Below are 18532 nucleotides of genomic sequence, written 5' to 3' on the forward strand. Positions count from 1 at the left end.
ATTGTTAGATATTCTTACTATATATTCCATTCTATGCATCTGGTGAAGTGGGCTATAGCCCCCGAAAGCTTATGCCCAAGTAAATTTGGTAGTCTCTAAGCTGCCACAAGTACTCCTGTTCTTTTTATTGAACTTCTTGTTCATCTGGGAGGTGAACAGGTCCCAAGATGGCATTCCCCGCTGAATGATGAAGATGTTCAGCACTGAATTGTGTAACTGCCACTCATGACTGGTGGTGAAATTGTAATGTAGTTCTATATACACCAGTTCCATAAGATGAGCACCTCCACACACAGTGAGATTTTTGCCCCCCCCCCTTGTTTATATATAAGATGGTCGTCACATTATCTGGACAATGATAGGATCATATGAATGGGAGGAATGCACTGCAGGCCTGTCTGACTGCTCTTAGTTCCAGACTGATATGCATCTTGCTCTCCCCAGGTGTCCACATATCTTGGATGACCACACATGGGGGCTTCCCAGCCTATGAGGGATGCTTCAGTGATTACTGTTGTGTGAGGTGACAGGTCAGGTAGGAGGAAAGAAGAGGACCCCAATGCACATGTGTTCCGAGCTCATCTACCAAGACCTTATTCTGATAGGGACTGTCACTATAATGTTCATTCTGTTTCTGTCTGGCATATGTACTTACCAGAGCCAGGTATGCAGACAATGGAGATGCAGCCTGGATAACTGCTTTATGTAAATACAGGAGGCCATGTGACCTAGCAAAGACAGACGACCCAGACTGTTGTTCAGGGTTTGTGAATGACTTGGTTTATCAGACTGCTTATGGCTTGGAATATCTCCACAGGGAGGTAACACCTTGCTGCAGCCGAGCCCAGAGTTGTCTCCATAAAGTCTATGAGCTATGCAGCAGTCCGAGCAGACTTTTCCATGTTTACACAGATTTCCAGAAGGAAGAGCAAGGACAAGCTGTCCAACTGAACTTCCAAATGAGATCTGCCTGTTAGGAGCCAGTTGTCCAAATACAAGAAGGATCACCTCATCTGTGCTGCCAGTATGAAGGGGTGAAGGCTTGTTGGGGGGACTCCAAAGCACTGGATACCCGCGATCTCTTGGAGAATAACCCTGCTTGGATGAAGGATGGGTCCAAGAACTCTCAAAGCCCTATCTGGACTAACTTCCCTGAGTTGGGGTGGGTGGGTGATGGTTCATCTTCAACTTTGAATTTAGACAATGAGAAGGTGTGACAAAGTGGGACTGTTTTTAATGTTTCCTCTGAATACTGTGTGGGTGCCTCAGTTATGGCCGACCCTCTGTCGCCTGGCAACTAATGGCCTGGACCCTTCCCCCCTGCAAGGGGATGCTAAAGGTGTGGGAAAACAAAGAAAACAGGTGACCTCCTACCCCGGGAAAACAACAAAGCCCAGAGAGGAGGGGCTGGAGGGGGTCTGGCAGTTTTTGGAAGCTTGCTGGAAAATGGAGGGGAGGCCCGACAGGGCTCAGGCCTCCCAATGGGGCTGTGGCCTCCCTGGGGCTCCAGATGGACCTAACTAAAGGGGGTCCTGTTGTCTGTACCGGCAAGACCTGTTCTGGACTGTGTTCCTGTCATCTAAATAAACCTCTGTTTTACTGGCTGGCTAAGAGTCACGTCTGACTGCAAAGTGGGGATGCAGGACCTGGTTGCTTCCCCAGGACCCAGCCTGGGTGGATTCGCTGTGGGAAGCATAACGGAGAGGCTTCTGCTGAATGCTCCTAGGAGAGACCCAGGAGCTGAAGCCGTGTGAGCTTCTTGACCTGAAGACAGTCTGCTCCAAGGGAGAGGAGGCTCCCCAAAGTCCTGACGGGCTTTGTGGGGAGCAGTTCCAGAGGATCGCCCGGGGACTCCATGACAGAAGGCCAGCTGTGGCTCAAATCAGCAGTACTGTTGGTGTCAGTGGGATGAACCTCTGATTTGTGGATGGACTAGGGGAGTAACTCCTTGTCCTTGAGTTGGTATTCTTTTCTGGAGGTCAAAATGTCTCTTAGAAGGACTGTGCCCCAGAGTGCAGGAGATTGTGGGTCCAGGAGAGCTAAGGTCCCCCAGTGTAGAATATGTCTCAGTCCGTCCCAGAGAGTCTGAGAGGACCCAGGTGTCAGTTCTGCTGTATCCATTGCCATCACAGACTTAGAGGACGATGGGTCCTTATGGTGCCAGGCTGGCTGTGTGTGTGTGTGTGTGTGTGTGTGTGTGTGTGTGTGTGTGTGTGTGTGTGTGTGTGTGTGTGTGTGTGTGTGTGAGAGAGAGAGAGAGAGAGTGTGTGTGGGAGAGGGGCGTGTGGGTGTGTGTAAGTGACAGAGAGAGAGCGCGCGAGCACGCTACCTGAAGCTCCTGGTCAGTGCTGAAAGATGTCGATCCTTTGGCTTACTAGCGGTCATGGTTGGTTCTGGTGTCAGCACTGGGTTGAGTACCATCGGAACTTTGCTCCTCCATGCTTTCCCTTTGTGGTCAGGAGGCTTAGCGAGAACCAAGTCCTTGGGACCCGTGTGTGAAGACTCACCCAATTTGGAAGGAGTCAGGCAGGGATTCCTTCTCCTGGAAACGGTTTAGAGGGAAAATCTGTTTTCATGTCTGTGAGGGTGCCCCTTAGTCTTGTGAGATGTCTGAGACAACAGGCCTTTAGGTTTCTCTGATCTGGCCTCTACTCCTGAGCTCATGCTCAGTGGTGCGCTGCTTGAGGACTGAGCCTGATGTACAAGCGGGTCTCTCCGGGTGGATCTGACTAGGGTGTCATGCCTTTCTTGATGAGATGCCTCCTCAGTCAGAGCTTTCATCCCTCTTGGGTCTGGAGTTGGAAAAAGCAACAGATACTTCACTTGGAGGAGATATGTGGCTCCTTAAGGTAGGCTGGTGGTCGCTGATGACTGAGAAGAAGCAAGGACAGGAGAGACAGTTCTTGAACCTTGGAATTCTGGGTATAGTCCTACTCCCGAAAAAGAGGGGACAGAGAAGGTCCCCAGGGTGGGGAAAAACTAAACTACACTATGTAAAATATCGTAAAACAGTAACAAACTATGTACAATTCTATTTACAGAGATAAAGACGATGAGAGGATAATTCCAGACACAGAGGAGTCCAAATGAGATCATGTAGCAGTAGGAAGGAACTGAAGAGGCGGTTGGTCCACACCTCCCCTTATACCCTCAGTGCTGAGCATGAGGAGATCCAGGGTGTATGTGCAGACCAACAGATGCGCCTTGAAAGATTTTCCAGTCTCAGAAGCCTGGTGCTCATGCATACTCATGTGTGCAATATAGGTCGGGACCAGCCCTCAAAGAAGAAACATTGTTTCAATTAGTATTGTCTAATCATTTCTAAAACAACTTCTCTTCCAGGCATGGCACTCTCAGACATGACATCTACTAAGTGACACCTCTCACTCAAAGAAATATCAACAGGAATAAATATAAAAGATTTTTATATTAGTCACATTACTGGGTATAAAATAACAGCAGAATACATTCTTTCAAAAACACTTAACATTTAAATACTTTTGTTCTTTGAATGTTTTCCCCTTTTAGTTTTAGTCAAATAAAGTCATTTAGTATTTTACCAGCAAGAAGTTTCTTTTTTAAAGGAAAATGAAATAATGGAAACATTTTCAAGTGAGCTTTTTAACTGCACTTAGGAAAAAAGTTGCATCATATTTGCTCTTAATCTTTTCACAGGACAAAGAACTGAAAACTCTTACCATTTGCCTTGATGATTTATAAACTGTTGAACTGCATATCCAAACTGCTCACTTGAAGGACCAGAAAACAATTTTGCTTCTGGGAGCCCAACATTGTATGCTTCACAGCAATTATGAAGAATGCCTGTTAACAGGAAGATTAATATTACTGTAAATAGCAATTAAAGAAAGAATCTTGATTCCACTGAAACAGCCCATCTGTCTATGCCAACTCCCCTTAATATAGTAGTTAAAAATGTGGCCTTTGACACACCCAATAAAAATCAACGTTTTTCCCACCCCTACACATGAATAGCCATCTATGATTATATGAATGCTTGTGAGTGCACTATATGGGCATGACAGTACAGTAGACAGAGTTTAATAACCTATTAACTACATTGCTTAATAAATCTTGTAGCGCTATCAATGTGTGTGAATCCAAGAGACACAATGAATATATTTTAATATATTTTACTGTAGTCTTTAATACTCCTTTATCTTTGGACATATGGTAGCCTTCTAGCATTGGATTTCCTAAAGGCCTATTTATGTACACTATAATGAAGAACAACTGATGACAATAAGTCCTTTATACTTTGTGTAGTCTAATGCTGCATTTGAAATAGAACACAATCAAATCGACCTATTCCTTTATCATAGAAGGTCTACAGTTTTGGGCCATTTTATTTTCACATATTAAGTGTTCGTTTTCTTCTGAACAAGCCACTGAGAAGATAAGCTTATAAATGGAAGCCTGGGAAATATAGGGCTAAGTGAATAAATAAACTATACTTAGTATTTAAACAGCACTTTGCATCTTCAAAGCACTGACCAGATATTAACTAATTAAAGCTCACAACACTATTGGGAAATTAGAACTTTTTTTTTTTTAAAGATATTACCTGGGGCAGCTAAGTATCATCCCTGTTTTATTTTTTTTTTCCTCACACATAGTGAGTGACATGTCCATGGCCATTCAAGTTGGTGACGATGCCAAGATCAGAATTTAGAGCTCCTGGCTTCTCTCTTGTGCTTAGCTGACTATGCTTCCCACCCATCTATAAATAACCACCACCAATATATAGTACTTATATAACTGATTAATATGAAATCACCTAAAAGTTAGCTCAAAGATCAATTCTGACTGTGTGTGCTACCCATACAAACTATAATTGTGCGTTAATCAGAAAACAGTACAGCTGAAAAAATCATAGTGAGCCCTACATTCCAGAATGGATAGTTATACCTATTTCTGTTTACACATACATTACATATGATAACATTTATGTACTAACAGTTATCTTACATGAGATATAAGAAATCCTAAAGTTCCTTAATATTTATGATAGGAGTTTAAAGGATTCCTTATAATTGGGATCTTTAAGGGTTTCTTCCAATCTATGACATGTTTCAAAGTCTTCGCTTAAGAACAGGGGCATCATCTCAGAAAGATTCAGGGGTGGGGAAGGACACAGTTGGGTCAGCACATAAAATATTATATTGTATCCTGCAAAGTTGAGGCAGCGGTTGGGGTAGTGGAAGACATAATGGAGAATATAGACCTATGAAAAGCCTACAGGGAGGGTGAGGAGGAAGAGGAACTACCCCTCCACCCAATTGCAAATGCTGCCCCTGCTTAAGAATTAAGGGAACATGTCAATGCATTCCTTCAGCCTTAATGGGTATGTCAGTAGTTACTGTGCCTGACTTTTTCTGGCAGTCTCAAGACCAGTTTTGGAAGAGCTTTTAAGAGGGATACCAGTCATGGACACAGGCATCCTGAATACAGCCCATCATATTACACACTATATACTGAGCATGTGATGTTCTAAAGCAGCAGTTCTCAAATTTTAGCAACCCAAGAACCCCCATTTTGATTTAAAGTTTTTGGGGATCCCCAATCCCTCCTGCTCAGCCCCAGGCCATGCTCCACTCCACCCCTTCCCCCAAGGCCCCACCCCTGTTTCACCCCTTCCTGCCCTCACTCACTCCATCTCCCCTCTCTCCACCATTCACTCTCCCTCATCCTCACTCACTTCCACCAGGCTGGGACAAGGAGTTTGGGTGCAGGAAGAGGTGCGGAATGCAGGTTCTAGGAGGGAATTTGGCTGCAGGGCTCTGAGCTGGGAAAGGTAGTCAGGGAGCAGGAGGGGGCGAGGGGTGCAGGCTCCAGCTGGGCGGCGCTTACTTTGGGAGGCTCCCAAAAGTGACTGGCACATCTCTCTGGTAGCAGCTACAGTGCCTGGCCAATGGGAGCTGCGGAATCAGTGCTCGAGGCAGGGGCAGCATGCAAAGACCCCTTGCACCGCCCAAGGACGACAGGGACATGCAGCTGCTTCCAGGAGCAACACAAAGCCAGGGCAGGCAGGGAGCCTGCCTTAGACCCACTGCATCACCGAACTTTAGTGCCTAAAATCTCCCAGTTTGGCATCAGTAGCCTCCGGGAGATAGAACCTGATTCCAGGAGACTTCTAGTGAAACCGGGAGGGTTGGCAACCTTAGTTGATCAGCGGGGCTAGTGGCCCCAGACGTGATTTTGCACCTTCCCCTGATCGCACCCCATCCCCACTGTTCCCCCTCCCTCCCAGCGCCTCCTGCACGCCGGCTCCACTGTGCAGGAGATGCTGGGAGGGAGGGGAAGGAGTTGATCCGCTGGGCTTGCGAACCCCCTGCAGTACTCTTGGGGACCCCCAGGCTTCTGTAGACCCCAGTTTGATCAACGATGTTCTAAAATGAAACCTGAGGGTGCAAAATCCACTTAAAATAAGCAACATTTCAATAAACTCTCCTAAAACCGTATCTTAACCCAAAATACATAAGGAGAAAGCAAAATGTTCCTCACATAAAAATACACATAGCTTAGAATTAAAGAATATCAGGGTTGGAAGGGACCTCAGGAGTCATCTAGCCCAACCCCCTGCTCGAAGCAGGACCAATCCCCAAATAAATCATCCCAGCCAGGGCTTTGCCAAGCCTGATCTTAAAAACTTCTAAGGAAGGAGATTCCACCACCTCCCTCAGTAACTCGTTCCAGTGCTTCACCACCCTCCTAGAGAAAAAGTTTTTCCTAATATCCAACCTAAACCTCCCCCATGGCAACTTGAGACCATTACTCCTTGTTCTGTCATCTGGTACCACTGAGAACAGTCTAGATCCATCTTCTTTGGAACCCCCTTCAGGTAGTTGAAAGCAGCTATCAAATCCCCCCTCATTCTTCTCCTCTGCAGACTAAACAATCCCAGTTCCCTCAGCCTCTCCTGCATATTTATTAACATTTGGTGATGAACTTAAGACAGGAAATCATATATTAGTCATACCAAACAACCGTTATCTACTGATGACTACTTGAAAATGAGTAATTACCTTTCGCTACAAGTCAAGTCATTTAAGAAATATGGTTAAGAATGAAAGAACTTCCTTTGCCACTAAACATCTGATTGGTATTGTGGAGAAGGAAGGATATGAACAGACATAATACTGTGTATATTTCACAATACTTCCTACAGTAATCACAATCACCTACACTAGCAGTTGAATGGATCTTTTAAAGGCATTTCATATGTAAAAACCTGATTACCGTAAAGCTATTGCCAATATATCTGTTGTGTTCCCAATTCCCGGCACTTTATCTCAACACCATCTTTAAATTGCATCTTAATTTATTCTCATGTTATCAGTCAAAAATCATACATAATTGAACAGTGCAGTAGCTAACAGCATCTCACTTAAGACTCTTGGTACTAACATATGGAACTGATATTATAAGAAATTGCCTGAGAGTCTCCTGTAACATTATTGTGTATTCTATTTTGCCCCATGTAACTACACATAGACCAGTGGAAGAGTGGAAACCTGGATGGGCCCCCAATTTATGGCAGACTGGCAATGACCAAAATGCTGAGATCATTTTAGTAAAGACTCATTGTCACTCTGCTCAGTCTGTTGCGCAGGCAGCCCACCTGCTCCTCACTCCACTCAGCAGCAGAGCCCAGGCCCGCTCAGGTCTGGTGAGTGGGAGCAGCACACTCCGGCAGGGCAGGGGATTGCAGGCCATCAGCGCCAATGCTCACTTGCGCTACTGTGGAGTTAGCTCCAGCCTGGAAGGTGCTGCGTTTGCAGTTAACTCTGCCCAGGCTCGCTGTAATGCTGGGTGGCTCATCCATAATGTGACGAGGGGGATCCATGGGGGGAATGGAACCTGTCTCTGTGAGCTGGCAGAGGCAATACAGACAGTCCTGGAGACAGCACAGAGCTATGTGCCAGGGATATCCCTTAGCCTGCTCCTCCGCTGGCATCCTCTGAGTTGCTGGGCTGAGACAAGCCCAGCTGCAAAAAACTGCCTGTCTCCCCTCTGATCTTACCCACCGCCTGCTCCACCACCTTCTGACTTGCCTTCTCCTCTTCTCCTACCACTACCCCCACTTTCTGCCCCGCTTCCTCCCCCCTACTCATAATTCCCCTTCTGCAATCACCACAGCACTCTTTCTACTATCCATTACCCCTTACACACCACTTCCTTTTGCCCTTTCCCCCACCTACTTTCATCAAGCCAGCCAGTCAGTGCTAGTAAGAAGTGACCTTGAAAATATGTATCATCTGAAGTATCTCTGTCAATGCACCAGCCCGATCTAACCCAATATTGCTTCACAGTATCAGCTCCAGGTATAAGTCCAGATCCTGGTGAACATGATCTGGTATTGTCCAGCACCTGAAAAATTTTCAGCTGCACTATGTGCACTGGGACAGCCTGGAAAGTGCAGGGGGGAGGGAGGGAGCAGTAACGTGTAGCCCTGGGAGCACTCTATTCCTCATTGCCCATGGAAAGTCATGACCTTTGGGCTGCAGCCCCTGTTTTCACAGCTACCCTGTCCAGGGCAGGAGGCTCAGGCAAGTGCCACGGCCTCCAGTCCCCTGCAACCCAACCAGCAGCACCAGAACTTTGGCAGGGGCTTCTCCATTGGACAGGTATGCAGGTGCCCCAGCCTGTTACCTCCTGCCTCACCTATGATCAGGCCAGCTGGCACCCCTTTCCCCATGGCAAGGGAGGAGCACTTTACCACTCCACAGGCCAAAGATCTGAGCACCTGTGCTGGCTACAGTGAGGCTGCTGCCAGAGTCTCCTCTTTAAGTCAGGAGGGCATGGGGCATGCATACCCTTCGAAAATTTTCTAGAGGCACCCAGCCTTCATGTGTCATTGAAGTTCAAGTAACAAATGAGCTAGTATCTTGGGTCTGGTCTACACTTCAGTTAGGTCAACACAAGGCAGCTTACGTCAACCTAACTATGGAGTGTCTACACTTAAATTTCACTCCTGCTGATGTTACTGCCCTGCTACGCCGACTTAATAACTTCACCTCTATGAACAACATAGAGTCATGGTTGATGTAGTTAGGTCAATGCAGTGTAAGTGTTAATGTTGACTGTTAATTTCAGGAGCCTTCCACACTGACAATACAATCAATACAAGAACCCTGGTGAGGATGAGCACCACTGACACAAGGAGCATAGTGTAAACATACACAAGCAATGTGTTTACTGAGGCAGCTGTATGCCAACATAAGTTAGATTGACTTAATTTTGTAGCGCAGACATAGCCTTACTTAATTTAATTTTATTACTTCTTAACGCCATTTAGGCATTAGTGGCTAAATCTTACAAAAATTATCTCGTTCTAGAAACTGGAATTAGATTTCTGCACTTGGCCTGGGAAGGTGCCCCCAAACTAGCATTTAACTGATATCATTGAAAAGGTTGGACTGCCCTTACTAAGTGAACCACATTGAATATATTAAGAACTGTTTCGAGTTCTCTCTTATTTGTTATACTTCATTCAAATGTTAATTGCTTTGGGCTCAGTGCAGAAAATAATTCTCTTTTTCTCCTGGGAAGCTGCAACACTGAAGAGGACCTATGACTTTTTCCTGTAATAAATGTAGTTGCCAATCAAATCCATGGCCATGTATAGTACTTACATTACAACAGGTATATACAGATTTTTTTCCCCTACTTTATACATCAAAGTACAGTACCTGGGAACAAGGAATTCAGATAATTGTGGAATCAAAATGCCAAGAGAGACAAGGTGGGTGAGGTAATATCTTTTACTGGACCTGTTTGTGAGAGCCTTGTCTCTCAAATATCCTGGGATCGACACAGCTATAACCCTGCCTACAAAAAATGCCATGTCTATTTTAGACCTTTTTTCAGCTTATGATCAAACAAAAGCTCTCTTATGCACTTACACATGCCAATCACTGCACTGCCTATGTTTGTAAGTATTATATATTCTTGGCTGGAAATGTTTAGTAGCTGTTGCCTTCATACAACTCATTTTCAGAATCCAAGATCCTCCTGATAAGAAGTCTGCCCTACTAGCTGGATTTTCTGGGCTTCCAGTGAGAGAGAGCTACATTTTCATTTAGTGATCACAGTGAAAGATTAGTCAGGCATCCAAAAGTTACCAATCTGAACTTCTGTTTGTAAATACTACCACATATACAGCCACATAAATAAGCTTGTACACTAGTTTTATTTCTTTTAAGGTGAATCCTTGCTGAGTATTCTCTATGAGAATCCCAAAAAACTACAATCCCCTTCCTTCACTTATAGGTGAAAACTGGGAGAAGTAAATTCATTCCAGAATCCTCTGCACTCCCTGGAAGGAAGTTCCTGCAACAGCCAGCTCACAGGATTTGGAAGCATATTTGAAACCTCCTGCACATATCTCACCAGAAAGAGAGAGACTCCTTTAGAAAAAGAACTGGGTAGACAAAAAGTACATCTAGGGAAGAAAGGTTCACAACTTGTCTGCTGGCAACATTCCAATAAAATGCCAGTATCCTTTTAGGATGGGCAGTATCATTATGCATTCACCTATTCAGTCCATGTCTAATGCCTCTCCTGGCATACATAATAGGTGCCAGGGATGATGGGTGCATAGCTGCTTTACATACCTACATCACTATTTCCTTGCTGCTATTACAATGCAGAGTAATACATGTTCAGGCTGTGCACATTTAAGTCTGAACATTTGGGAAGTCTTTCCATAAATATAAATTACTTGTCTAAAAATGCCTATAACAACTTCTTTATTACTATTTTTTAAATACTTTCCACATTTTGGTAAAAGCTAAAGCAAGGTTTTCTGATATAACAAAGCATGTAATGTGCACCCTGCCTCTAAGTGATATTTCAATTACAAACTTAAAAACAAACAAAAATCCTTGTGGGTTCCACTTGGATTGTTTGTTTGTTTTTAAATAAGTAGGCTACAAACTGCCTTAAGAGCAATACGTAAACATGCCATGGAAAGTCAGTTAAGATGAAAATGAGAGTTATGATCCAGTGCCCTGATTATCACCGAGAACAAAAATAATTTTATATTTCGCAGTATCAAATGTTATGAAACAAAAGGAGATTTTATTGGTATTTGATTGCTTGTTACAAATTCATGCAGCAAAACTTATGTTTCTAATGGATTTATTATTAGTGTGTATTTCATGTCATAAAGGTACTGTTTTGTCTTCAGTTTAAAAATATTTTAAAAAGTAATTATTTACTACAAATGAGAAGACAATGCAATAGTTCACCATATTGACACAAACCATGGCAGAATCATATCGGAATGTGGACTCATTTTAATTAGATCAAAGCTCTGCACTGGATAAAATATTTTGTTAAATTCGCTGATGTAGTTAATTATATCTTGGACATACAGAAAAAAGTCTAATAAATACTGCAAAAGTAGGCATAATTATAAAGACATGGTAGAGACTCAAAGATCAAACACGACAGGCCCACTTTGAAGTTTTACATGTGGTACAAAAGTCGTACATACCATTTAAACTATTCTCCCAGTAAGAAAACTTTCTGTGACTATGTCACCCCTTTTCCAATGAACATGGTATAAACTTCTCTTTACCACGTACCCATAAGCCATACAACCAAAACAGAGGTAGCCTGTAACATTAGACTATGCTACATTTGTATTCCATTCAGTATTCATACTGCTAAAAATCCACACAGCTGTCAAAACCTCAAGAAAGAAGTAGATCTTTCCCCAAAACCAAGGCTACATTTTGCTTTAAATATGCACACATCTGCAACACTGTCCACTATGTTATTTAATGGCATCAAAGCTCCTCTTGGTGCAATGGGGAGAATGGTATGTCACGGAGTTGGTTACAACACCCTGAACCTGAGGGCCAACCACAGCCCTGATGGCTTTTAGAGTTGCTTCCATACAGCTCTAAAATTGCACCAATGATATAGGTTTCTTAATAAACCCTGGAGCAGCAGAGGATGGGCATAGCATAGTGGAGCTCCATCATGCCCCCTTTCCACTCCCAACACCCCCCGAAAAGAGGGAGCATGGTCTGTCTGGAACAGGCCCAGATCCAGCACTCCTACAGCCAACAGGGAATTTCCCAATATACCAGAGGGAATTCTCTGCTGGGAATCTGTATTCAGGTTACAGCCCCTTTACACTATATGACCAGGACAAAGGGGCCAAATCTCAGTTGAAAATCTGGTCAAATGTTGGGAAAGGCTGATAAAGATAAGAGGAAGAGGGAAAGACAAGAAAATAACTCAGGAAGCTATACAGTATGACCCATTATAGTGTCATAGGAAGGAGTCATCAGGAGTTGTAGTAGGAGTCATCAGATGCTGCTGTTACATGAACTTTAAGAAGTTCTTTTGAGGTATGTCTACACTACAATCACACCACACGATTACAGCGTAGACATAACCTGAGGGAATGTCTATATTAGAAACGCAACAGTGCCATAGCAGCTACATAGCTGCAAAGCAGACTACACCAACAGCGTAGACACTACACACTCCAGTCTTCTATCACGGCTGTTAATCCACACCCTCAAGAGCTAATAGCTAGGTCAACAGAAGTATTCTTCCATTGACTTAGGATGTGTCTACACTACGAAACAAGTTCGAATTGATAGAAGTTGTTTTTTCAGAAATCGTTTTTATACAGTCGACTGTGTGTGTCCCCACAAAAAAAATGCTCTAAGTGCATTAAGATGATGGACTGTGTCCACAGTACTGGGGCTAGCATCGACTTCTGGAGCATTGCACTGTGAGTAGCTATCCCACAGTTCCCACATTCTCCGCTGCCCAGTGGGATTCTGGGTTCAGATCCCAATGCCTGATGTCGCTGGTGGTTCTGGGTACATGTCATCAGGTCCCCCTCTCCCTTTCTCACTCCGTGATAGCAACAGCAGACAATGGTTTCATGCCTTTTTTCCTGCATTACATGTGCAGACGCCATACCACGGCAAGCATGGAACCCACACAGCTGACTGTCACCATAACTCTCCTGGGTGTTGGCAGACGTTGGATTGCATTGCTACATAGCAGCAGCTCCTTGCCTTTTGGCAGCAGACGGTGCATTATAACTGGTAGCTGTCATCGTCATATTCCTGGATGCTCTTTTAACCAACCTTGGTGAGGTCAGTCACACGTGCCTGGGCAGACTCCTTCTGCTGAGCACCCAGGAGACGACAATGGCTAGCAGTCAAACTGCACCGTCTGCTGCCACCCTAAAGATGTAAAAGATAGATGGAATGGATCAAAACAAGAAATAGACCCAATTTGTTTTGTATTCATTTGCTTCCTCCTGCCCTCTGTGAAATCGATGGCCCGCTGGTTTTGAGTTTGATCCTTGAGGGGGCCATTCTGTGTGTGACAGTTGTTTGTGTTTCTCCTTGATGCAAAGCCACCCCCTTTGTGGACTGTAATTCCCTGTAAGCTGTGTCATCAGTCGCCCCTCCCTCAGTCAGAGCAGACAATCGTTTCACGCATTTTTTCAGCCCAGATGGCATAGCACTGGGATCATGGAGCCCACTGAGATCACTGTAGCAATTATGAGCACTGTAAACACCACATGCAGTATCCTGGAGTCTATGCAGAACCAGAACCCGCCAAAGCAAAACCAGGTGAGGAGGCGATGGCAGCGCGCTGACGAGACTGATGAGGACCTAGACATGGACATAGACTTCTTGCAAAGTACGGGCCCCAGTAATGTGAACATCATGGTATCAATGGGGCAGGTTCATGCTGTGGAACACCGATTCTGGGCCCAGGAAACAAGCATAGACTGGTGGGACCACATAGTGTTGCAGGCCTGGGACGATTCCCAGTGGCTGGCTGCAAAACTTTTGCATGCGTAGGGGAACTTTCATGGAATTTTGTGACTTGCTTTTCCCTTCCCTGAAGCACCAGAATACCAAGATGAGAGCAGCCCTCACAGTTGAGAAGTGAGTGGTGATAGCCCTGTAGAACTTACAATGCCAGACAGCTACCGGTCAGTCAGGCATCAATTTGGAGTGGGGAAATCTACTGTGGGGGCTGCTGTGATCCAAGTAGTCCATGCAGTAAAAGATCTGCTGATATGAAGGGTAGTGACTCTGGGAAATGTGCAGGTCATGGTGGATGGCTTTGCTGCAATGGGATTCCCTAACTGTGGTGGGGCGATACACGGAACCCATATCTCTATCTTGGCACCGGAGCACGAAGCCAGCGAGTACATAAACCCAAAGGGGTACTTTTCAATGCTGCTGCAAGCACTGGTGGATCACAAGGGACGTTTCATCAACATCAACGTGGGATGGCCGGGAAAGGTACATGACGCTCACATCTTCAAGAACTCTGGTCTGTTTCAAAAGCTGCAGGAAGGGACTTTCTTCCCAGACCAGAAAATAACCATTGGAGATGTTCAAATGCCTATAGTTACCCTTGGGGACTCAGCCTACCCCTTAATGCCATGGCTCATGAACCCATACACAGGCAGCCTGGACAGTACTCAGGAGCTGTTCAACTATAGGCTGAGCAAGTGCAGAATGGTGGTAGAATGTGCATTTGGACGTTTAAAAGCACGCTGGCGCAGTTTACTGATTTGAATAGACCTCAGTGAAACCAATATTTCCATTGTTATTATTGCTTGCTGCGTGCTCCACAATATCTGTGAGAGTAAGGGAGCGACATTGAGGGTGGGAGGTTGAGGCGAATAGCCTGGCCGCTGATTACGCGCAGCCAGACACCAGGGCGGTTAGAAGAGCACAGCAGGATGCGCTGAGCATCAGAGAAGCTTTGAAAACCAGTTTCATGAATGGCCAGACTACGGTGTGAAAGTTCTGTTTGTTTCTCCATGATGAACACCGCCCCCCTTGATTCACTCTACTTCCCTGTAAGCTAAACACCCTCTCGTCCCCCTCTTCGATCACTGCTTGCAGAGGCAATAAAGTCATTGTTGCTTCACATTCATACATTCTGTATTAATTCATCACACAAATAGAGGGATAACTGCCAAGGTAGACTGGAAAGGGTGTGGGAGGAGGGAAGGACAAGGCCACACCGCACTTTAAAACTTAAACTTAAAAACTTTAAAACTTATTGAAGGCCACCCTTCTGTTGCTTGGGCAATTCTCTGGGGTGGAGTGGTTGGGTGGCCGGAGGCCCCCCGACCGTGTTCTTGGGCTCTGGGTGAGGAGGCTATGGAACTTGGGGAGGAGGGCAGTTGGTTACACAGGGGCCGTAGTGGCGGTCTGTGCTCTTGCTGCGTTTCCTGCAGCTCAACCATATGCTGGAGCATATCAGTTTGATGCTCCAGCAGTTGAAGCATCAACTCTTGCCTTCTGTCAGCAAGCTGACGCCACCTATCTTCTTCAGACTGCCAGCTCTCCTCACGTTCCTGTTGTGCTTTCCTGCACTCTGACATTGTCTGCCTTCACGCTTTCTGGTGTGCTCTGTCAGTCTGGGAGGACAGCAGGAGCTCTGACAACATCTCATCCCGAGTGCGTTTTTTTCACCTTTTAATCTTCGCTAGCCTCTGCGAAGGAGAAACATTTGTGGCTGCTGGGGGGAAAAAAGGGAGATTGGTGGTGAAAAAGACACATTTTAGACAACAATAAGATCACTCTTTCCCATTAAACCTTGCTGTTCACATTACACAGCACATGTGCCTTCATTACAAGGTAGCATTCTGCCTCTAATTATATTGAGGGCCTGCTGGTGTGGGGTGAGAGATAACTCATGCAGTGCCAGGCAACAGAATTCGGCTTGCAGGCAGCCATGGTAAGCCAGTGTCTTTTGGCTTCTTTAACTTTCATAACATGTGGGAACGGTTTCAAAGGGCAGTGCCCTCATTTCCCATACCAAGCAGCCATTGGGTTGGCTATTTAAAATGGGTTTGCAATTTAAAAGGAGGGACTGTGATTTGCAGGTTAGCATGCAGCACAAACCCAAATAACCCCCACACCACGCTATTCTCTGGGATGATCGCTTCATCCCTCCCCACACCACGTGTCTAACAGCGGGGAACATTTCTGTTCAGCCACAGGCAAACAGTCCAGCACGAACGGGCACCTCTGAATGTCCCCTTAATAATAGCACCCTATTTCAACCAGGTGACCATGAATGATCTCTCTCTCTGCGTTATCTTCAGGAGAGTGATAAGGAATGGATGTTGTCTGAATGCCAGCAAACACCAGGATTTCCGCTCCATCCCCATATGTTAACAGACTTTTGCAGTAGCTGTACTGGCCACGAATGCCAGGGCAGATTAATCATTAAACACGTTTGCCTTTAAACCATGTGTAATATTTACAAAGGTACACTCACCAGAGGGCCCTTCACTGCCTACAGGGTCTGTGAGCATGCCTTGGGTAGGCTCCAGGTCCAGGGTGAGAAACATATCTTGGCTGTTGGGGGAAACCAGTTTCTCCACTTCCTTGCTGTGAGCTATCTTCCTCGTCCCCCAAACCTGCTTCCTTGATGCATGATTCTCCATTGATGAAGTCAAAGCACAGGGTTGAGGTAGTAGTTGCTGCACCCCCTAGCATGGAATGCAGCTCAGTGTAGAAGTGGCATGTCTATGGCTCTGCTCCGGACCTTCCATTTGCCTCTCTGGTTTTGTGGTAGGCTTGCCTTAGCTCCTTAATTTTTACGCGGCACTGCTGTGTGTCCCTGTTGTGGCCTCTTTGAGACTTTTTCTAATGTTTTGGCATTTCGTTTACTGGAACGAAGTTCAGCTAGCACGGATTCGTCTCCCCATATGGCGAGCAGATCCTGTACCTCCCGTTCGGTCCGTGCGGGAGCTCTTTTGTGATCCTGGGACTCCATCATGGTTACCTGTGCTGATGAGAGCTGCACTCACCTGCACCTTGCCACGCTGGCCAAATAGGAAATGAAATTCAAAAGTTTGCGGGCCTTTTCCTGTCTACCTGACCAGTGCATCTGAGCTGAGAGTGCTGTCCAGAGCGGTCACAATGGAGCACTCTGAGATAGCTCCCGGAGGCCAATACCATTGAATTGTGTCCACACTACCCCAAATTTGACTCGGCAAAGCCAATTTCAGATCTAATCCCATCGGAGGTGGAGTAAAGAAATTGATTTAAAGAGCCTTTTAAGTAAAAAAAAAAGGGCTTCTTCGTGTGGATGGGTCCAGGCTTAAATCAAAGTAACGCTGTTAAATTGACCTAAAGTCATAGTGTAGACCAGGCCTTAGCTGCATCTACAGTGAGGGTTAGGTCAACATAATTATTACTCACAACTGTGAAAAATTTCACAACCTGTGCAACATAGCTTGGTCGACCTAAGTTTTAGGTGTATATCAGACCTCAACATGCAAGTAATTTTGAAGAAACACTGTATTATTGTTAATTTTATAATTAAGTTTATTTTGGGGAGTTGTTGCAAGCAGCAGTACTGCATTAAATTGCTCTCACTAGAGTTTTTTAAAATGGCTGCTTGATATTTCTGGAAGAGGGTATTATTTATATGCCATGTGTGTCTACTTCTGTCCAAAGACTCACATATATAAATGTGTAAATAAACGAGTTACTCTAAGAAAATACCCACACTACACAGCACTGTCTCTCCTCCAGTGTGAAAATGAACTGCAAGGCCCTGAGATCTGCCACAGTTGGCACAGTGACAACAGGAAAGAAAAAGGTGGAGAGAAAACAGGAAGAGAAAGAAGATAAATGCAAGAGAGATGCTGGTCAAGTTATACTTGGCACATACATAATTTAATTTTCCTGGAATTAAATAATCTGATTCACATTGTTATGGTATCTGACTATAGCTAGTCACATGCTATTCAGCAAATATATTACTAGTGAAACAAGTCAAATATATTCACTGATTATGTATTTATTTTTGCTTTTTGACCAAACTTAGCAATGAGGGTTTTTAAAAAAAAATTAATGGGAAGTTTATTGATAATAGTATGATTAAATACATGACACAATACACAGTGTCTCATTCCTTTAAATTATATCAAGTGTATGACAGCAGAGATATTTTTCATCCTGCTTACTAAGCTTCCTTCTCAGGCTAGAAGAAACTACAGAATATACCTCTAACCTCAAAACTGCACTCTGGAATCTAAGCTTCCATTCAAAAAATGTTTTTACTCCTTGTGATTGTGAAGATGATCTTCCAAAAGCACAGATCAATGCAGTGATGTCTGCCTGAGTCTTAAACGGCCTGAAACAGTAGCTCTAAAAGAAGTATGAACTTCTCCAATCACAAAGGGTGTTAAGTTTGAAACTAACTATGGCAGTTTAAATGTCAACATTCTTAACTATACTTTTACTAAATTGATCAGCTGTGATATCCCGGTAATGTGTTTTTCATACAATTACAAATCTCCTTCCCTTCTTAAATACCAAATACATGAATGGTTCTCGCTCCATCTTCCAGAACCTCCAGCTTTTCCACAGCTTGTACAACACAGTTCTGCATTTTTCATATTAAATTTTGTAGCACATAAAAACAAAGCAGCAGCATAATGTTAATTTCAAGTCAAATTAACTAATATAGAGAATACTGT

General features: G+C 44.5%; 1 protein-coding gene across 1 annotated transcript in view; it reads right to left on the reverse strand.

The window, feature by feature from the left end:
• Positions 1–18532, reverse strand: part of ITGA2 (integrin subunit alpha 2) — a 102970-nt gene that overhangs the window by 69955 nt on the left and 14483 nt on the right. Inside the window, 1 exon segment of the mRNA XM_030566138.1 lies at positions 3699–3822. Coding sequence (XP_030421998.1) covers positions 3699–3822 — 124 coding nt within the window.

The sequence above is a fragment of the Gopherus evgoodei genome, chromosome 6 (assembly GCF_007399415.2).
Source record: "Gopherus evgoodei ecotype Sinaloan lineage chromosome 6, rGopEvg1_v1.p, whole genome shotgun sequence".
NCBI classification, from domain to species: domain Eukaryota; kingdom Metazoa; phylum Chordata; order Testudines; family Testudinidae; genus Gopherus; species Gopherus evgoodei.